The sequence below is a fragment of the Poecilia reticulata genome, chromosome 18 (genome assembly GCF_904066995.2).
Source record: "Poecilia reticulata chromosome 18, P_reticulata-male-v2, whole genome shotgun sequence".
NCBI classification, from domain to species: Eukaryota; Metazoa; Chordata; class Actinopteri; order Cyprinodontiformes; family Poeciliidae; genus Poecilia; species Poecilia reticulata.
The window spans coordinates 6,294,879-6,316,832 of NC_088847.1; the positions used below are offsets into that span (position 1 = coordinate 6,294,879).

Here is a 21,954-nt window from a genome sequence, read left to right on the forward strand (position 1 = left end):
TTGTGCAGCAAACTTTAAAGGAGCGTCAACATGCTTCTTCTTCAGAAATGGACACTAGCGTAGTGAATAGGGCCTAGGCAGGAAAGGCAAATGCTAAAGGCGGCAGCATTCCAGGGGTCGCCATAAAGTGGGGCAAGACAAAAAAATAAATGTTCATCTTTCAAATGTTTAGGTAATTATTTTGTCCCCATACATGTAGATCTGCACATAGTGCCAGATAGCTAAACAGGCATCCTGAACATTGTAAGAGTTAAATGATGACTCAGACGTGGAAGGAAAGTTGAGAGCTAATTTACTTATCTTTATCTTCTTTGATGTGCTTCTTGACAATATTTCCAGAACAAATTGTGAAACCGTAGAAAAACATAATGAACCAATTGTATTGTGCAGTTATTCTGCGTTGTACCTTTGTTGACTAAGCTGCATGAAGCTAAAGCAATAAAACATACTCAAAAATAGAATTGGGACACAAAATATACATCGATCCATAAAATATAAACCTACAAACAAAGCTTTGCAAAGTCCCAACACAGGTGGATGCAAATGTATATATCACTCAGTCTATATTTGTATCAGGGGCGGAGCTATGGGGGGGGGGGCTCGGTGGGCGGCTGCCCCCCCGAGCCGGACGAGATGGGGGCCCGGATCTGGAGGTGCCAGGGAGGGAGGAATGGTTTCAAGTTGCTGTTACAACCCCACCCTAAAATCCCTATAGTAAAGTCTGGCACTGGGCTTTAACATAAAACACAAAGTAATCCGAACAGTTGATGAGTAACAAAAATATAATTTCTTTTACAATTCTGCTAAAACAAGTACAGGAGGGGAAAAAAACCACAGGGCAGCTTTAAGCTTCAGGGTCTCCAAGGCCAAAATAATAAACAAAACACCCCCTTATAACTATAAAAGAAGAACTAAAAGAAAATACAAAACCTAAACTTCCTTACTAACCAAAAAACAGGAGAAAACAGTTCACAACAAAAATGGCAGAGAACCCCTACCAGGTTCCACCTCTGAACAAAAGCACATCTTGGACAATTGTCCACACAGATGCTCAGTTCACGTCACACACACAGTCAGCTCTCAACAGAATCACAAGTCAAGGCCCAGGACAAACAGAGGGGGGTCTGGCATCTCCAGCTTGCTGCTTCTTAAAGGGTGGCTGACAAGCCCCAATACACTTCACCTGCAGCAATCAGGTAGAACTGAAACAGAAAACACAGAGCTCTCTCAGAAGGAGAGCCCCTAGAGGTCAGTGACCATAACAGGTGCTTAAATGTCTGATTATTGACGGAGAAAGTGCGCCCTCGCTTGTTGAGAAAGGTGTATTTAATGTTAAAGTTACCTTCCCAAATGGAATATATACTAGTCAGCCCCAATGGCTGTTTCACTCATGGTTTAGCCGAAACGCTTCCTGGGTAAAAATCAAAAGACAAACGCGGCACAACACGTGCACATGTGAAACACAAAAGTTTCAGTTTCGCCCCGCAAGTAATTTCCATGTCTAAAAGCCTTAAATTGTCTGATGTCCAAGGCAGAAAGAGAAGAGAAAGAAGGGAAAAGCTTGACAAAAGCAGAGGTACAGTAAAACTAATGTGATGAAATTGCCTGTTCGGTTAGTTACTTAGCCGGCTGTAATGTTTGACGAGCTAGCCAAACATGGAGCTAATCAGTAACCTAGCCATTTTTGCTTGATTGCTGCCAACTCAAACTACACATTCTATTACCCATTATGAGTTTTTTCTTGTGGTACACCTTGGTAATGATAGACTTCTTTATAAGCCAGGGGTTTCTGCCTGAAACAGCAGATATTAATTTGTACTGAGAAGGGGAATTACTTATCACATGGATTATTTGGGTTGTTACCAACAACTGGCGAAAATTTCATGTGAATAGCACCTCTGGAAATCTGTCTACTATTCAAAACTTATTTTATCCACCATATGTGGAGAAAGTGCAATACTAGAGACAGAATATAAAGGATGGGCAAAGTGTTTCTTTCAGAAATGCATCTTTATTAAACTTTTGTACATATATGTCAGACTTAAAGTCTTGATTAAAAATACATAGTAAAATATTTATAAATTTTACTTTCACCAACATATGGTACCTTAATTAGTATCTCCCTTGTATTGACATGTCCATACACATCAGCCAGTAAAGACTTCATAGTTCAAAAACAACTAACACCACCACCGTAACAGTACATAATAAAATAATATAGTGTAAAAAAGAAGTCAGATTGGAACATGCTACAACATGCACCAGTGAAACAGGCTTTAAAGATAATCAGACCATGAAACCCCAAAGCTGAAACCCCAAAGCTGAGATATGTTGGTAAAAATCACGCAAATGTACTTTTTAACTCTTAAAAATGTAGTTTTTTCCATCATGTGTAGCCCAGTAACATACATTTTATGTTTAATTCATACTACAGAGCAGAATTTCAACAGTACCATGGGTAAATAATTTTATGCAAATAAATGGCAGCATTTGACTTCTTTTCTCTTTTAGTTTCAGAAACACAAAGGGTTTAAATTTATAACAGACTTGATTTATTTTATTTTTGTTTGTTTCTTCAAATAATAATGAATGAGTACACAGTAAATCCTACCAAACTAAGAAAAACTGCAGAGGAGGCGATAGGAACGTTGCGGCTTTCTTCAAGCACGGTGGACATCAGTTGGTTCACTCTGCTGTGAAAGCCAGCAAACACATGGTGGCCAGCAGAACTGTAGGCGGATAACAAAGAAAAAATAAATACAATATATTATAAAAAAAAATTTATGTCAGGAACCAGCAGATTTAGAGAACAACTAATGAAAAATGTGTGCTGCATGTAGCCTTGAGAACATATTTTATGGAGGAGCTTTGACACTTGGAGAAATTGTCCAAGTGTCAAGTGTCTAGGCTTCCCTAGTTTATGAGACATTCAGTTTAAAATAGAAAAGTTGTTTTATTTACTGGTAAAGATAAAAAAAAAGCATGCTTTAATCCTTAAAGTTTTTCTTTAAAAAAAATGTAAATGATCATACCATATCCTTTTTTCTTAATGTCTTTGGCAAAAATAAGTAACTTGCAGCCATCCAGTAGACTCCTATGCTAGTTTAAGAGAAGATTGTGTCATTGTTCTCTATCATCTGTTAGTAAGTCGCATTTTAAGTCACCACCCTGCAACTGAATGGAATCGTGTTGGAGGGTCCAGCCGTTAACTACACCACTGGAAATGTATTTATTTACAACCATTTTTATTCAACCATGTAGTTTTATTCTAAGAAGAAAGGAAGAAAACATGTTTCAGAATATGGAATCACATAAAAAAGTTGTCAATTTTGAAAATCTATTACTTGTGTAGTTTATAAAAAAATGTAATGTGATAATAGTTATTATGCTTTTCTGTATGTGTATCAGCGTAGTAGATATCAACCCTCCCTTTTGACTGGTACTGCATTCGCACACACAACCCTACTTTGGTGTGGCATCAGACAATCATCAAGTCTATGTCACACAGCCTTAGATTCATTAGCTTACCTGGTAAGAATGAATGTGTGTGTGTGACCGGATAAACAAAGGAAGCGCTTTTGTCACTCAAATTGGCCTCAGGGTTTGACAGGTCTACAACAGTCATTTTAGCTTTGGATTCTGGCAGTCCCAGCTCCCCAGAACCTTAGTAAAGATGCAAAAACAAAAAGATTTCAGTAAGTGTTACTAATGATTTAGACAAATACGCTTCTTCTCTGAGCAACTGTGAAATTATGCAAGTGTTAAAGTGATTTCTTACTGAAATTGTAAGGTCCAGTAAAAATACCCATAGCGTAATTTGCTGCCCGCTGTTTTGTGTCTGGTAGAACGGCTGTAAATGTACACTGGATTTTACTTGAGTTGACGGATCCTTTCATGACGGTTACGTTCAGCGTCTGAAGAGAGAAACTGAATTAATTGAAAGTAAGACCATAATGTCGCAGATACTGATAAATATATCCCAACACCTACTAACCCTAGAAAAGCTTTACTCACATTTGTCACATTTGGTACAAGATTACTGAAGAAGCCAGTGAAGAAACGCACATGATTGTTGTGGTTTGCACAGATGTAGGCTATCTTACTGTCATTCTGTTGAAAAATATACCATTATATCATTTTTCATATTTCTCTTAAAAATCATACTATAATCTAGAATCATTAAAAAAATGCTCTACCAGATTTGTATCAGTTGACAGACCAGCAGCAATGTAGCCCTCTGTCTCTCCAGACAGCTCAAAGTTGTACGTTTGGTCACTTTGTTTCTTGGCAGAAAGGAAATGGCAATCTCCAGAGGCAGGATCACACTTAGAGGGTTTATCTACACAGTGCTTTGAGGAGCCACATTCCTTTTGAGAAATACTTTTCTGCATGGGTGAAAACATGCATTTTAAATATCACACCTTCATCAGATATCCAACAAATGTCATAACTGAATATTTTGTTTTCCTATTCAGATATTATTATTATTATTATTATTATTATTATTATTATTATTATTATTATTATTTATTTTACATCTCTTACCTCAATTGCAGGTATGATTCCTGATGCCGCTGTAGTTGTGATGTTAGACGATGTTATACTGGTATTTGGTGCTTGTGTTGCATTGCTATTTGTTGCATTGCTATTTGTTGCATTGCTATTTGTTGCATTGCTATTTGTTGCATTGCTATTAAATATGACTGTTGTATTTGTCTCAACATAAGTGGTGGCATTGCTGGCTAGTGCTGCTGTAGTTGCATTGCTAGCTCTTGTTACTGTGGTTGTATTGCTGACTGATGCGACTGTGGTTGCATTGCTGGTTAATGCTACTGTGGTTGCATTGCTGGTTAATGCTACTGTGGTTGCATTGCTGGTTGATGCTACTGTGGTTGCATTGCTGGTTGATGCTACTGTGGTTGCATTGCTGGTTGATGCTACTGTGGTTGTATTGCTGGCTGATGCTACTGTCACCAACAGAACAATGAGGATCACTCGTTTATCCATGCCTTCAGGAAAGAGTAAGGTAATTTAGTTAAGCAATGTAAGGTGAAACTTCAGTTAGATGTGAGATAAAGAGGATACAATTCTTGCTAGCATTCTCCTAATATATTTTCAATGTTACTGTTTTTTTTATTTATTGTTTTTATGAAATACTAAAACCGTTTGGGGAAAAAAAGATATTTATCTATGCCACTTCATACCCCTAAAGAACTAATCAGCAGTTAAGTAAAACTCTTTACATAAATATGTGTCTAACTATATTAGCTCTTTTATATGGTTGAAATAGTATTTCTTTGGAATTTAGTTGTGTTATAATATGAAAATAATTTTAAAATAGACAGTGATTGTTCTTGTGCCTACCTTAAAAAAAGATAATTCCTTGGACAGAATACCTCGTAAATGTTAGGTTTAATCTCTAGGCATAACTCTCAGGTGGATTGCTCCTGATGTCCTCTGATTCCCAGGGGAATATGTGACACTTGTTTACTCTATGTCACTATTGAGGACCTAGAGGGAGGGAGGAGACAGGACAGTTGACACCGAGGGGTATGAAAGAAACTGATATAGGTGTGGCAAGTTACTTAGTGAGTTTACTTTTCTAAAGTCCTCCCAAAACACACATTAAATTGTGCCAATGATTAGATCTAGGAAGTAAGTTTTTTTCCCACACTTTTGAAAAGTTTCTTAGCGTTTTATCTCACGAAGATCTACTCAGTCATCTTTAATTGATAACAAATGGACCAAACATATTCACTCACACGCACGCACGCACGCACACACACACACACACACACACACACGCACACACGCACACACACACCCACACCCACACACACACACACTAATGGTAGAAAGCTACAAAAAATAAAACATTGCCATTGAAAAATGAAACTGTGATAAAGAACTTATGATAATATTCTCATTTTACACTGCACTTTTTTTTCGGTGAGAAAAGTTTTCAGTGTTACTGCAAAGTATTTTCAGTCACGTTGTTATTGCAAGTTGTCAATGTTTGCAATGGTTAAACAAAACGCTCATTTGTGGATCTCCACTAATCCTGTACATCCACCTTACCTTCCAGAGAAATGTCCACAGTCAGCACAAGCCTTTAGACCGACATCGAAAAGCGGAAAACGGGAGGTTCATGAGAGAGTCTTCTGTTAACCACATCCTCCAAAGCGAAAACAGTGACAGCTTGCAGTAACAGTGCAACTAAAATAACTGCAGTGGCACTGAAAGTTTGTCTCATTAAAAAATAAGTGCCATGCAAGACAAGTATTGTCACGATTATTTTTCAATGCCAAATCCTTTTTTGTATGTCAGTGTAAAGGCTTGGACATACTCGGGTGTATTAGTTGTACTCTTTGAGCCACCTGGACTCATACCACTTACTGTCTGTGAACATTCCTCGTGAGATACCTTCATTTCCCACAATCCATATGGATACTAGCAAGTCTGATGAGCTAGTTGGGTGCATAGTCCAATTTCTTCACTATCAGGGTAGCCACCACACAACTGTCACACTTAAAGTGCCGACTGTGCTCGCCACTTTGTGCCAACTCTCAACCTTATCAGCTTAAGGTTGCATACAATTATAGGATTGTGTATACAGAAAAACCTTCTTTCCCCATTGTGAATTTAGATAATCAGATTTGTGCGAGTAATCCTACTCACTCTGCTACCGCAGATTTGCACACTTCTTGACATCACTCTCCCCTGCTACCAGTCTACAGAGGATTCCCCTCTATGTGGTTCTGTGGGTAAAACAATCGCCGATAAAAGGACACAATCCATTCCTCTACTTTTACATCGCAGAGAATTAAAGTCAACTGAAGTCAAAATCTCTGAAGAGGATCAACCTAGAGACCACCTTTATCTAGTTTAACTTCAATCCCTGATTACGCAGTACTTCCTGTTTACTCTGTCTGTCACTCACTGATGGTGGCGATTTTGGCAATGCTGGTACGAGTTCGTCCCATAGTGGGTGGGTTGCTGGTTTGAACTCCACTATCCGTCTCTGTTGTTGTGTCCTTGGGCAAAACATTTCACTCACCTTGCCTGCTGGTGGTGGTCAGAGGGCCTGGTAATGCAGATGCATGGCAGCCTTGCCTATATCAGTCTGCCACAGGGCAGCTTTGGCTACTATTCAGAGGCTTGCCACCATCAGGGTATGAACATGTTTCTTAATGGATGAATGACTGAATGTAGTGAGAAGTAGGGCTGTTGTAAACTAATATTTTAGTAATCAAGTAATCTATCGATCATTCTTACAATTAATCGAGTAATGGGAAAAAAATAAAAATAAAATATTGGTAAATCTGACATAACACTAGTGTTACTATTGGATATCAATTTCAGTCCAATTTTTCATATTTTAACATCCCTAACAGTTACTTTTCTGTAGTTTAGAAAATTAACCTGTTAACAATAGCTCACTATCTAACTTAACCTGAAGAAAAGTTATACAAAAATATGAAATTATATACAATAATAAAAAGGCAGGCTCATACGCTTATAAAAATGTCTGTACTCCAGCTTTTAGTTTATGTATTCATCTTCAGTTTAATAGACAAACTCTCACTTTGCCCAGCCAGTTATAGCATTTGTGTTCATGTTAGCGACAGGATTTGTCACCTTTGTTCATCACACTCAGAAACTCATATACCGGCAGTTACGCACCGCCGCGATGCGCTCCGTCACCCGTTTGTTTAGACCGGGATGGTATGAAATTTATTGTGTGTTTTAAAGCTACACTACACTATAAGTATCAACTACTCAGCCGCCCGCCGTGTTGACTCTATCTGCTTACCTGTATAAATACTCCTGCAGCGCTCTTCCCACCTTTCGCTTTGAACCAGCAGCTTTCGTCAACAACTCATAGGCGGAAGTGAGTACACTGTGCAAGGCAAATAATGTCCCGGTGCGCTAAACAATAAAACATAATTTAACAAAGCTTCGAGGCAGATAAATTTTCCTCAAGGAATTTTAATAATCGAGGTAGTTTTATCATGAACACGTTGCTGTTGCTTCAAATGTATTCTATTTTGCAATAATACCAATGATAGTTTACCATGGATTGTTCACAGGAAGTTGCCCTCTGCAATTTTTTTGCATCATGCAGAAGTTACTGCAGAATTTACTGCGCAGGCAAAAAAGAGAACTGTTAACATCCGACTGAATTGTTTGGATGGATCAGCATCCAAGAGTAGAGGGCAAGTGCACTGTTTAGTAATTCCTTTCACTCATAAGAGACACCTGTAACCTGACATGGATTGGATGATATGCCAGGCCAAGTGTAAATATGTCCCGTTGTCCAAGGTATCATGTAAAAATTCAACAGAAGTGGAAAATGTTTAAAGAAAGTGCACTGTTAAAAACAGAATAAAACTGTTGGACCAAGTGATTCCTTAAGAAGCACAGTGAGAACAGGGACAAAATGGGTTTTAATTTTCCCATATATTTTTTTTAATTATTTCTCAACCTTATGTCTGCAAATATGACAAATAATGTTTTGGAAAAGTAAAGATGCTAAGGTGTAGGCTCCCAGTGGCAACATTTTTTTAAAAATTAGATTTTTAATCGACCTGACCCAGAACTTTGTCATCACCATCTGACAAAAATAAATATAAAATGATTTTTAAAATATCCTATTAGTGATATTTTTACTAATTTTACAGACAGATGCTTCTCAAGAAACAAAATAATTATTTAAAACAAAAAACAAAAAAACAACAAAAAGTCAATTTGACGGAGTTGACACAGAACTGAAGGTGGTGGCAAACTAGTGAGTAAAATGAAAAACTTGATACATGTGAAGTAACGCAATTTATGTAAAATACATTAAAATGAATAAATTGCACATTTAAGTGAGATTTGACAACAATTTCACTGAAAGAGTTAAAAAAACTCTGATGGAGTTCACAAAATGCCAAACTATCTCAATTTATATGATGTTATTCTGAAGGAGGCCATAGTGTAACTCATCAGGTCCATGAAATCTTTACATTTTACCAAAATGAAGCTTTTATTTCTCAAAAGTTCATCAAAGTTTAGTAAATTCTCAATTAGGGTGTTTACACATCATAGTTGTGACAAACAACTTAGGAATAAAAAGAAGAAAAAACTAAAGAATAACTTAAGCTAGCCAGCGCTAACTAGCCCTCTTAGCAAAGGAAGAGAAGGAAAGTGGTCACCGGGTCCTCAGAAATTCTGGTGCCCCCCAATAATGCCTGATTTTTTTACATTCATTTCATTTTTGACGGTGTTGACAAAAACTAGGGACAAATTTCAATGGAGTTGGAAAATGTATAAAAAAGATTTTTAATTCAATTTATTGATACTTTTATAATTATTTATATGACTACTTATACTTAATTGTCATAATATATAATTTTAGTATTTCTTTATTTGTTTTAAGCTATTATAATGTATTGAGTTCTGCTCCTGGACAAGGGCTTTTACAGGCATCATCCACCGACTACAATGTTTAAAATAAAAAAAATATTCAGCAAATACCTGGAAAATATAAATTTTTGTGCTCACATGACCCAGGTAAGTTTAGTCAGATATTTGAAAAAATTATATTTTGTGTATATTTTATTCAAATTTTGTGCTTTATCCATAGGACCTGTTTTGTCCCTATTCTCAAGAATCACTGATTTATTTAAATTTTGTGCAAATAAATTACCTTCACCAAATGTTGGTACCACATTTAACATTCGTTTGTATCAACATGCCCATTCACATCAGCCAGTAAAGACTTCATAATTTAAGAATAACACCACAATTACAACAAAGAATACAATTACATAAAGTCAAAAGAAGTCAGATTAGAAATTTTCAACATGCACCAGTACAATGGGCTTCAAAGGTAACCAGAACTTTGAACCCAAAAGCTGTTAGGAATGATGAGATATGCTGGTAAAAATCTTGCCAACTTGCTGGACTCTTGAAAAAGTCTGTTTTTTTTCTTGTGTAGTGGTGGAGGTCAGTTGCTTCATACTGCTGTGAAAGCCAGCATTGACACGGTGACCAGCAGAACTACAGAGGAGAAGACAAAAAAAAATATAGACATACATTTTTTTTATATTTTTTACATCAATAGCTAGCAGGTTTAGAAAACTACTAAAAAATATGTCCTGCACAGAGCCTTGGAAACAAAACTCATCGAGGGGATTTGACACCTTGGCATATAGTCACTAGAAATAATTAGGTCACTCTATTCCTTTTATAATGGTCTTTGGTGAGATGCTTCTTGTAACCATCCACCGGTCTCTGACATCAGTCTGAGGGAAGTTTGCCTTCTCTATCAGCTGTGAGATGTTTAAAGAGGCTCTATTGTCTTCAGCCCAATTCAAGTCACCAACCTGCAGCTTAATGAGATCACGTTGCAGGGTCCAGTTCTGCTTCATCAATTAGTTATACTCCTGGCAGACATAGATTAAAACAATTTTTTCCACTAAGTAGTTTGTCTCCAATAAGAAATGTGGCAAGCATCTTTCAGAATATGGACTCATGTAAAACGGTGTCCATGTTCTGTTTTTATGTCCATTTTAGTTTCAACTAACTTTTTATTAGGTAATAAGTGCAGTAGAATTAATTATTTAATATCTTTTTAAGTGAGATATTGTTTTTGTCTGGAGAATTGCACATACATTTATTTGTCCAATGTTGCAGTGACAATAAAAATTCTATTCTGTCGACAAAACATATCAATCTGCCTAGTTCATACAATGGTAAGTCAACAGGACTATTTCCATTTTTTTCCATGTCACCACAGGCATTTTGCCAGTTCACCTTAGTTCACGAACATTGAGGTCTTTGAGTTTGGAGAGCCTCTTCCTCATCACCCTAATTTTTAGCTCTGTCTTTATTTCTCTGATTGATTTAAGTCAGGCATCTGGCTGAACCTCTGCAAACTTTTAGAAGTCCCATATCAAACTATAGACAACCTTACTTTGATGTGTCATCTGACACATCAAAGCCCTACTTTCCACTGCCATTAGCTTACCTGGCAAGAATGACTGTGTGTGTGTGACCGGGTAAGCAGACGAAGTGCTGTTAGTGCTGTTGCTCAGCAAATTGGTGGCGTTGGCGGTCGGGTCGGAGAGGCTTATGACAGGCGTTAGTATTCTGAGGCTTGCTGTTCCTGGCTGCCCAGAACCTAAGAAAATATGGAAGAAGATTTCTAACTTTAATACCAATGATTTACCAAATACTCTCTGAGCGACAGGAAAATTGTTCAAGTGCTGAGAGTGATTCCTTACTGGCATTGTAAGGTCCAGTTGTAATAGACAAAGCATAATCTGCTGCTCGTGTAATTGTGTCAGGTAGAACAGCTGAAAATGTACACTGGATTTTGCCTGAGTTGACCGATCCCCGCTCATTGCTTGAGTCCAGCGTCTGAAGAGAGAAACAGTTTAATTAACTGAAAGTAAAACATTGATGTCCATGCAAACATTGTGTCGCACAAATTGATAAATATATCCCTACATCTACTAATCATAAAAAAACTTAACTCACCCCTGTGAGATTTAAAACCAGATTATTGATGAAGCCAGTGAAGAAACGGACAGCACCATTATGGTTAGCGCAGACGTAGGCTCTGAAACTGGTAGTCTGTTGAAAAACATAACATTATTTTATTTTCCATCTTTTCAAACTATAATGGTGCTCTGGCTTGGATTTCTTAACATTTTAATATGAAAATGAAAAATGAAAATGAAAAAAATGCACTACCTGAATTGCAGCATTTGACACACCAGCAGCAATGTAGCCTGTTGTCTGTCCTGAGAGCTCAAAGTCGTACTTTTGGCCACTTTGTTGCTTGGCAGAAAGGAAATAGCAGTCTCCAGAAGCGGGATTGCACTCTTTGGGTTCAGCTGAACAGAGCTTGGAGGAGCCACATTCTTGTCGAGAAATACTAGCCTACAACGGTTAAAACATACATTTTAAATATTGCACTGTAATAATTTTACAATAAACCTAATTGTCGACTTTTTATTTTGTTTTTTTGGGAGTCTCTTAATATTATTTTTTTCTGTTTCTTACCACTGCCGGGAGTGTGTTTGGTGCTGCCGTGGTTGCATTGCTGGCTGATGTGACTGTGGTTGCATTGTTAGCTGATGCTACTGTGGTTGCATTGTTAGCTCTTGCTACTGTGGTTGCATTGCTGGCTGATGCTACTGTGGTTGCATTGTTAGCTGATGCTACTGTGGTTGCATTGTTAGCTCTTGCTACTGTGGTTGCATTGCTGGCTGATGCTACTGTGGTTGCATTGTTAGCTATTGCTACTGTGGTTGCATTGTTAGCTCTTGCTACTGTGGTTGCATTGTTAGCTGATGCTACTGTGGTTGCATTGTTAGATCTTGCTACTGTGGTTGCATTGTTAGCTGATGCTACTGTGGTTGCATTGTTAGCTCTTCCTACTGTGGTTGCATTGTTAGGTGATGTTACTTTGGTTGCATTGTTAGCTGATGATACTGTGGTTGCATTGTTAGCTCTTGCTACTGTGGTTGCATTGCTGGCTGATGCTACTGTGGTTGCATTGTTAGCTCTTGCTACTGTGGTTGCATTGTTAGCTCTTGCTACTGTGGTTGCATTGTTAGCTGATGCTACTGTGGTTGCATTGTTAGATCTTGCTACTGTGGTTGCATTGTTAGCTGATGCTACTGTGGTTGCATTGTTAGCTCTTCCTACTGTGGTTGCATTGTTAGGTGATGTTACTTTGGTTGCATTGTTAGCTGATGATACTGTGGTTGCATTGTTAGCTCTTGCTACTGTGGTTGCATTGTTAGGTGATGTTACTTTGGTTGCATTGTTAGCTGATGCTACTGTGGTTGCATTGTTAGGTGATGTTACTTTGGTTGCATTGTTAGGTGACGTTACTTTGGTTGAATTGTTAGGTGATGTTACTTTGGTTGCATTGTTAGCTGATGCTACTGTCGTTGCATTGTTAGCTGATGCTACTGTGGTTGCATTATTAGCTGATGCTACTGTGGTTGCATTGTTAGGTGATGTTACTTTGGTTGCATTGTTAGCTGATGCTATTGTGGTTGCATTGTTAGCTCTTCCTACTGTGGTTGCATTTTTAGCTGACGTTACTTTGGTTGCATTGTTAGCTGATGTTACTTTGGTTGCATTGTTAGCTGATGTTATTGTGGTTGCATTGTTCCCTCTTCCTACTGTGGTTGCATTGTTAGCTGATGCTACTGTGGTTGCATTGTTAGCTCTTGCTACTGTGGTTGCATTGTTAGCTCTTCCTACTGTGGTTGCATTGTTAGGTGATGTTACTTTGGTTGCATTGTTAGCTGGTGCTACTGTGGTTGCATTGTTAGCTCTAGCTACTGTGGTTGCATTGTTAGCTCTTCCTACAGTGGTTGCATTGTTAGGTGATGTTACTTTGGTTGCATTGTTAGCTGATGCTACTGTGGTTGCATTGTTAGCTGATGCTACTGTGGTTGCATTGTTAGTTCTTCCGACTGTGGTTGCATTGTTAGGTGATGTTACTTTGGTTGCATTGTTAGCTGATGCTATTGTCGTTGCATTGTTAGCTCTTCCTACTGTGGTTGCATTGTTAGGTGATGTTACTGTGGTTGCATTGTTAGCTCTTCCTACTGTGGTTGCATTGTTAGGTGATGTTACTTTGGTTGCATTGTTAGCTGATGATACTGTGGTTGCATTGTTAGCTCTTGCTACTGTGGTTGCATTGCTGGCTGATGCTACTGTGGTTGCATTGTTAGCTCTTGCTACTGTGGTTGCATTGTTAGCTCTTGCTACTGTGGTTGCATTGTTAGCTGATGCTACTGTGGTTGCATTGTTAGATCTTGCTACTGTGGTTGCATTGTTAGCTGATGCTACTGTGGTTGCATTGTTAGCTCTTCCTACTGTGGTTGCATTGTTAGGTGATGTTACTTTGGTTGCATTGTTAGCTGATGATACTGTGGTTGCATTGTTAGCTCTTGCTACTGTGGTTGCATTGTTAGGTGATGTTACTTTGGTTGCATTGTTAGCTGATGCTACTGTGGTTGCATTGTTAGGTGATGTTACTTTGGTTGCATTGTTAGGTGACGTTACTTTGGTTGAATTGTTAGGTGATGTTACTTTGGTTGCATTGTTAGCTGATGCTACTGTCGTTGCATTGTTAGCTGATGCTACTGTGGTTGCATTATTAGCTGATGCTACTGTGGTTGCATTGTTAGGTGATGTTACTTTGGTTGCATTGTTAGCTGATGCTATTGTGGTTGCATTGTTAGCTCTTCCTACTGTGGTTGCATTTTTAGCTGACGTTACTTTGGTTGCATTGTTAGCTGATGTTACTTTGGTTGCATTGTTAGCTGATGTTATTGTGGTTGCATTGTTCCCTCTTCCTACTGTGGTTGCATTGTTAGCTGATGCTACTGTGGTTGCATTGTTAGCTCTTGCTACTGTGGTTGCATTGTTAGCTCTTCCTACTGTGGTTGCATTGTTAGGTGATGTTACTTTGGTTGCATTGTTAGCTGGTGCTACTGTGGTTGCATTGTTAGCTCTAGCTACTGTGGTTGCATTGTTAGCTCTTCCTACAGTGGTTGCATTGTTAGGTGATGTTACTTTGGTTGCATTGTTAGCTGATGCTACTGTGGTTGCATTGTTAGCTGATGCTACTGTGGTTGCATTGTTAGTTCTTCCGACTGTGGTTGCATTGTTAGGTGATGTTACTTTGGTTGCATTGTTAGCTGATGCTATTGTCGTTGCATTGTTAGCTCTTCCTACTGTGGTTGCATTGTTAGCTGATGTTACTTTGGTTGCATTGTTAGGTGATGCTACTGTGGTTGCATTGTTAGTTCTTGCTACTGTGGTTGCATTGTTAGCTTTTGCTACTGTGGTTGCATTGTTAGCTCTTGCTACTGTGGTTGCATTGTTAGCTGATGCTACTGTGGTTGCATTGTTAGCTCTTGCTACTGTGGTTGCATTGTTCCCTCTTCCTACTGTGGTTGCATTGTTAGCTGATGCTACTGTGGTTGCATTGTTAGCTCTTGCTACTGTGGTTGCATTGTTAGCTCTTCCTACTGTGGTTGCATTGTTAGGTGATGTTACTTTGGTTGCATTGTTAGCTGGTGCTACTGTGGTTGCATTGTTAGCTCTAGCTACTGTGGTTGCATTGTTAGCTCTTCCTACAGTGGTTGCATTGTTAGGTGATGTTACTTTGGTTGCATTGTTAGCTGATGCTACTGTGGTTGCATTGTTAGCTGATGCTACTGTGGTTGCATTGTTAGTTCTTCCGACTGTGGTTGCATTGTTAGGTGATGTTACTTTGGTTGCATTGTTAGCTGATGCTATTGTCGTTGCATTGTTAGCTCTTCCTACTGTGGTTGCATTGTTAGCTGATGTTACTTTGGTTGCATTGTTAGGTGATGCTACTGTGGTTGCATTGTTAGTTCTTGCTACTGTGGTTGCATTGTTAGCTTTTGCTACTGTGGTTGCATTGTTAGCTCTTGCTACTGTGGTTGCATTGTTAGCTGATGCTACTGTGGTTGCATTGTTAGCTCTTGCTACTGTGGTTGCATTGTTAGCTCTTCCTACTGTGGTTGCATTGTTAGGTGATGTTACTTTGGTTGCATTGTTAGCTGATGCTATTGTCGTTGCATTGTTAGCTCTTCCTACTGTGGTTGCATTGTTAGCTGATGTTACTTTGGTTGCATTGTTAGGTGATGCTACTGTGGTTGCATTGTTAGTTCTTGCTACTGTGGTTGCATTGTTAGCTTTTGCTACTGTGGTTGCATTGTTAGCTCTTGCTACTGTGGTTGCATTGTTAGCTGATGCTACTGTGGTTGCATTGTTAGGTGATGTTACTTTGGTTGCATTGTTAGCTGATGCTATTGTGGTTGCATTGTTAGCTCTTGCTACTGTGGTTGCATTGTTAGCTCTTGCTACTGTGGTTGCATTGTTAGCTCTTCCTACTGTGGTTGCATTGTTAGGTGATGTTACTTTGGTTGCATTGTTAGCTGGTGCTACTGTGGTTGCATTGTTAGCTCTTGCTACTGTGGTTGCATTGTTAGCTCTTCCTACAGTGGTTGCATTGTTAGGTGATGTTACTTTGGTTGCATTGTTAGCTGATGCTACTGTGGTTGCATTGTTAGCTGATGCTACTGTGGTTGCATTGTTAGTTCTTCCGACTGTGGTTGCATTGTTAGTTCTTCCGACTGTGGTTGCATTGTTAGCTGATGTTACTTTTGTTGCATTGTTAGTTCTTGCTACTGTGGTTGCATTGTTAACTGATGCTACTGTGGTTGCATTGTTAGCTCTTCCTACTGTGGTTGCATTATTAGCTCTTGCTGCTGTGGTTGCATTGTTAGTTCTTGCTACTGTGGTTGCATTGTTAACTGATGCTACTGTGGTTGCATTGTTAGCTCTTCCTACTGTGGTTGCATTGTTAGCTGATGCTACTGTGGTTGCATTGTTAGTTCTTGCTACTGTGGTTGCATTGTTAGCTTTTGCTACTGTGGTTGCATTGTTAGCTCTTGCTACTGTGGTTGCATTGTTAGCTCTTGCTACTGTGGTTGCATTGTTAGCTGATGCTACTGTGGTTGCATTGTTAGCTATTGCTACTGTGGTTGCATTGTTAGCTGATGCTACTGTGGTTGCATTGTTAGCTGATGCTACTGTGGTTGCATTGTTAGTTCTTGCTACTGTGGTTGCATTGTTAGCTCTTGCTACTGTGGTTGCATTGTTAGCTGATGCTACTGTGGTTGCATTGCTGGCTGATGCTGCTGTAGTTGCAATACTGCCCTGAGCATGGATGACCATAAATTCCAAGGATAGTGTCACCAACAGAACAATGAGAATCAGTCGTTTATCCATGCCTTCAGGAAAGAGAAGATAATTTAATTAAGCATTGTAATGTAAGGACAAAAGTAGCTTCAGTTAGATGTGAGATGAGATTTTCTTTCAAAGTAAAAATATTTAAATGTGTTATTATTTTCTTATAAATATATTTTCTTACTGACAGTCTGTGAAAAAAAGTCTAATTAAATGTTTCAGAATTTACAGAAAATACCAGAAACAACTTAAGTTGAAATTCAGGCCTCTTAAGAAAACAACTGTTTCAAGATGCACAGTAATGAGGTACTTGACGAAGAACAAACTTCATAGTTGAAGATGGGCATTACTACGCAAAAGCCACCAAGCACCCTGCTTACAATACGCCAAACAGCACAGAGAGAAGCATCAAAATTTCTGAAACCAAGTCATTTGTATCGATTTGACCAAAGCTGAACTTTTTCTCCACCAAGGCCTGTGACAAAAGGCACACCGTTCCTTTCGACACCCCTCTGCGAGTCACAGAGGGGTATGACTGATATTTTGAGTTTGTGTGAGCCCCAACTTGGTCAAAATGAACTGCAGGATGAATGCAGCATGTTATCAGAAAATAGTGGAGGAACATTTTCTCTCATCAGCCTGGAAGCTGCACATGAGTTGTACCTGAACAATCCAACACGACAACGATCCAAAGCACAAGGACAAGTTCAGCTGTCATTGGCTACAGCAGAACAAACTGAAGGTTCTGGAGTGGCCATCTCAGTCTAATGAGTTCAATGTCATTGAGTCACTCTGGGGAAAGCTCAAACATTCAGTTTATGGAAGACAGCCCAGGAATTCACTGGAGCTGGAGACGTTTTGCAAAGAACCGGCAGTTTTACCATCATAGTAATGGTTTTATGGAATCTACCACAACAGATTCCAAGCAGTCATTGATGTTAAAGAAGAGAAAGCATGATATTAAGAACTGAGTTGTGTGTACTTTTCATCAAGATCTCTTGGGTTGTTTCTGTTGAGCTTAAGATTTAATATACTAAACACAGTTGTTTGACAGTCAATGATCCCATCCAACCCTAACAACCACTCATCAGCCTTGGAGTGAAAAGAACGTTTTTGTGCCATATTTGTAGAATCTGTTCCACAAAATCTACCTGTCTGATAGCATATATATATAGACACACAAAATTAGTGCAACTCAGAAAACAATGTATGAACAAAGAAATAAATTAGTTGACAAATAATGACTTTTTACACTTTTATATGCCTGAAAAATTTCAAACGATAGGGTTAGTGTTACATTTCAGCGTTTAACAGTTCTATCTCTATATGGTTGAAACAGTCTTTGTAAAATAATAATTCAAAACAGACAGTGGTTGCTCTTGTAACCTACCTATAGATTTTATTCTCCTTAGTGCAAAAGATAATTCCTTGAACAGGGCTAGTTTTATTCCCAGGTATGACTCGCAGTGTCCTCTGATTCTCAGGTAAATGTGTGACCACTATTTAAGTCTCACATACAGGGAGGAGACGCTACAGTAAAGAATGAGGGGAGTGAAAGAAACTGTACAGGTGCGGTATGTTATGTGGTGAGTTTACTTCTTAAAGGTTTCAAAGATGGGATTATGTCAGATATTTCACTAAGAAAACACTAAGAAGTTTTCTTTGTTCGTATGTGATTACGCAGGATGTCGCATAATACTATCTCACAGATAGAAAATATTCTGTCTGTGAGATAGAATATTTTCACATTCTATCTCACAGAAGTTTACTTGGTCAACTTTCTTTAATCTAAAAACATAGTAGAAATAAAGCAGTAGTTTTTCAGCCTACTTAAAAAAAAAATCTAGATTTTTTTTTCTTTTATTGTCCAAGTGTCATTTGAAGTACGCAGAGCGACGCATCAAATTAGATCATTTGTTCAGCATAGATTAAGTGAACATTTGGGAACTCCCTCAAAACAATAGGTCTGTACAGAAGTATGTAATATCTTGGAAAGTAAGGAGGAAATAACCCATAAGATATCTGTTATATCAAGCCCATTCACATCAGAAATAATGGTGGAAACATATAGCCAGCTCACAAAGTAAGAAAAACTAGTTCAATCTGGAGAAACTCAGACGGACAAAAGGGAACAATTAAAAGATTTAATGACAGGAATGAATAACAGTTGTTTTGCGCTAATTTGAGCTGAGATTTGATGTGAACTCGATGAACATCCCGATAACTGATTAGGGATACTCTCCCCCGGGGCCCGACACTGGTGGTGGTGGTCGGGAAAGGGTGCCATCCTAGAGCCGAAGGATGTGGGTGGAGAAGGGGAGGTGGTGCGTTGAACGCAGCTGGGAAGCGGCTGACGGCTTGGGTGTGGATCCTTTTATGCAGAGCCTGATTGCTGATTGAACGCGCCGGGTGAGGTCCAGCGCTGAGGTCGGATATGAGCATAACGTCGATGGGAGAACGGAGGGGGCGGAGTCTTCCAGTCTGCACTTTCGCTAAAGCTCCATATTATATACAACAGTCTTTTGTATTGGGACAGTGTTAGCGCTCTGATTTCTTTTTTACCCCACTTTTTCACATGTAATGTCATTTATATTTCGCTTGAATGGAATCTGTATTCCACCTCAGCCTAGTAACACTTTAACTCCTGATTATAATGTTTCTTCTTTACTCTGCTTATAATTCATCTCCATCACAAAGTCTGACAGAAAAGCCGTTCTGAAGATGTAGCTGTTGTCCAACTTGCACTTGCAACTCATGTACTGTTGATTTCTTTTCTTTGCATGTAAACTTGAACCAGTAGTTTAGGTGCTGAAGAACTAAACCACTGACTTAGCGCTGCTGCAGTGTTAACTCAACGCTCAGGAGGTGTGCGGCAAATGTCACGGCTGGAAAAGTGAGGTGGGGTTGACCCATTAGACTGTTGCTTTTTGAAACCACAAACAAAAAAGCCATGTAGAAGCACACATGGGGTATGAGCAACTCGGCTGGGCCTCGCAGAGTAAAAGATCGTGGGTCCAAATAACCCCATCTTTTAAACCCGCGGAAGGGTTAGATATCAATACTAAAATAACAATTCACCGGTTTCTCTGTGTTGCCCTGCGACAGACTAGCGACCTGTACAGGGTGATCTCGCCTCTCGCCTGGAACGTTAGCTGGAGATAGGCACCAGCAACCCTCCCGACCCCACTAAGGGACAAAGGTGTAAAGAAAATGGATGAATGGATGGATATTTTGTTTTTTACCCAGGGACATTTGAACATCTTGGATCTGGCATTTGGCGACCAATGATCTCTGAGCAGCTTTTTATTTACTTTAAGTACTAAGACTTTGATTTATGTCTACATATAAAATAATTTATCGTCACAAATTGGAGCAGAATAAGCAAAACAGGTTGGGGTTTTACATCTAGAAACACCAGGTTGCAGATTGTCTAAAGGTTCCCTTCAGATAATCCAGCAGGATGCAGGAAGGCAAAACATAAAGGGAACAACACTCTAAAAAGAAAAAAGTTGATCCAACTTAATTGAATTACTTCTGTAGGTAACAAGTAATTCAATTAAGTTGGATCAACATATATTTTTTAGTTTGTTTAACTTGATAAATGTAGGTCAGTCTAACTCAATTTATTTACTTTAATTCATATACAAATTTTTAATCCCTCTAACTTAAATTTATAGAAAGTCAACTCAAAAATTTAAGTTGTTCTAACTTAAAAAATGAAACTACCCCAAAGTCGTTTTGTACATATTTTGTACTTATAATAATGCTTAAATATAAATCACTTTTAAAGTATGTTTTAGCTTTTACAATAGGAGTATAATTCCTTTACACTACTCAAAAATTCAACTTGGTTCTAATAACAAATTTACATTGCACAAATAGAAAATTTTTAATTTTATTGTGAAATCACAAACTTACAGATTTTTCACAACATATGCACTGAACATACTACACAGATCTTTTGCTTTTCTGCTTAATTGGGTTAGCTTTTTAGTAAACTCAACATGGGGTATCCTAAGTCCAGTTCTGGAGAGCTACCATCCTCCAACTTTCAGATGAATCCAATCTCCAAATAAAATCAACTGCTAATTACTATGTCTCTGCTCAGCTGAGTATCTGCTGGTGTGTGAATTCAGTAAGGTGGTACTGAAATAGTCCATCTGAAAGTTGCACATTGATGGCTCTCCAGAACAAACCTTGGACATCCCTGTGTGAGCTTGTAGAATCCAGAAGTATTCCTCTGAAAAAATAAGGATTTTTAGATTTACCACAAGTCCTCCTAAAATAAAGGAAATCAACATTCTCAATCCCTAAACTGTTTTTACATAAAATGTAACAACATGTGTGACTGTTTTTAACATCTTCAAGTACAAACTGAAAACGAGCAATAACATCTACATCCTTTCAAACAAGGGCGTGGGTCATGGCTGCAGCATTTAAACCATGTCCAATACTTATTTAACTGACATCAGAACAGAATAGTAAACATTAAGCACTGCTTAATCTAAATTGAAAAAAAAAAAAAAGAAAAAACGCTGTGAAAGTGTCTGTGAACAATACTACAGCAGCCTACTGATGCTGTGGCTTTAATATGCACAATGTCCCAAAAGAAATTCAAAAAGTTCAGTCCCTTGAGGTTAAGCTTCCAATACATGGAGCCCTCATGTTCAAACAAAGACAGAAAATAATCTGTCCTTTAGCACAGGATGCAATTGTCTTCACTGTGAGGTCTGAAGTCTTCCAAACAAATACTGAACTTTATTAGACATCTTGTGTTGGTCAAGTTGCATGAAGATTTTTTGAAACACTTCAAATGTGAATTGCAGAGGTTTTGGATAAGCCAGGATAAGGGCATATATCAAACCCAGAAGCAGGGCACATGCTGAGGCAACTGAAGTCAGGTCATGCAACACCTCCACTCCCCCAATGACAATGTCTTCTGGGGATTCTTTCAATCCCTCTCCCTCCTTCCGAATCACAAACACTGCCAGGGTGAGTTGTTTGAGTTCCATCTGGGCATCATCTCCACTGCTGCCCTGTAGTGAGATAAACAATATGTTAAACTTGAAGACTGTAACTAATCTCTCAATTGAAAAAGAAAAGCCTTATAAATACAAGTATAAGTGTAAAGGTGTACAGCTTGTGAATTGAAGA

The 21,954-nt window shown here is 38.6% G+C and overlaps 2 protein-coding genes and 1 long non-coding RNA gene across 4 annotated transcripts in view; all 3 read right to left on the reverse strand.

The window, feature by feature from the left end:
• Positions 1 to 1,991: 1,991 nt before the first annotated feature.
• On the reverse strand, positions 1,992 to 5,627 carry LOC103472758 (uncharacterized). Its single transcript, XR_534922.2, has 7 exons — positions 5,365 to 5,627; positions 4,546 to 5,009; positions 4,197 to 4,385; positions 4,015 to 4,110; positions 3,779 to 3,914; positions 3,529 to 3,663; positions 1,992 to 2,729 (listed from the first exon to the last, which is right to left on the reverse strand). It is a non-coding gene; the product is annotated as an uncharacterized LOC103472758 (long non-coding RNA).
• A 2,344-nt stretch (positions 5,628 to 7,971) lies between these two features.
• LOC103472759 (uncharacterized) lies at positions 7,972 to 12,443 on the reverse strand. The gene is made up of 7 exons (XM_081599941.1): positions 12,433 to 12,443; positions 12,055 to 12,316; positions 11,743 to 11,931; positions 11,527 to 11,622; positions 11,271 to 11,406; positions 11,015 to 11,167; positions 7,972 to 10,044 (listed from the first exon to the last, which is right to left on the reverse strand). The coding sequence occupies exons 1-7, from the start codon at positions 12,441 to 12,443 to the stop codon at positions 10,001 to 10,003; spliced, it is 891 nt and encodes a 296-aa protein (XP_081456067.1). The 3' UTR covers positions 7,972 to 10,000.
• An 8,238-nt stretch (positions 12,444 to 20,681) lies between these two features.
• The window catches only part of LOC145548831 (uncharacterized), a 90,145-nt gene continuing 88,872 nt past the window's right edge, over positions 20,682 to 21,954 (reverse strand). For both annotated transcript variants that reach the window (XM_081599852.1, XM_081599853.1), the window contains 2 exons: positions 21,665 to 21,836; positions 20,682 to 21,040 (listed from right to left, as the gene is read on the reverse strand). In XM_081599852.1, the coding sequence (XP_081455978.1) occupies positions 20,886 to 21,040; positions 21,665 to 21,836 (327 nt within the window). In that variant the 3' untranslated portion in view covers positions 20,682 to 20,885. The remainder of the gene's footprint in view (positions 21,041 to 21,664; positions 21,837 to 21,954) is intronic.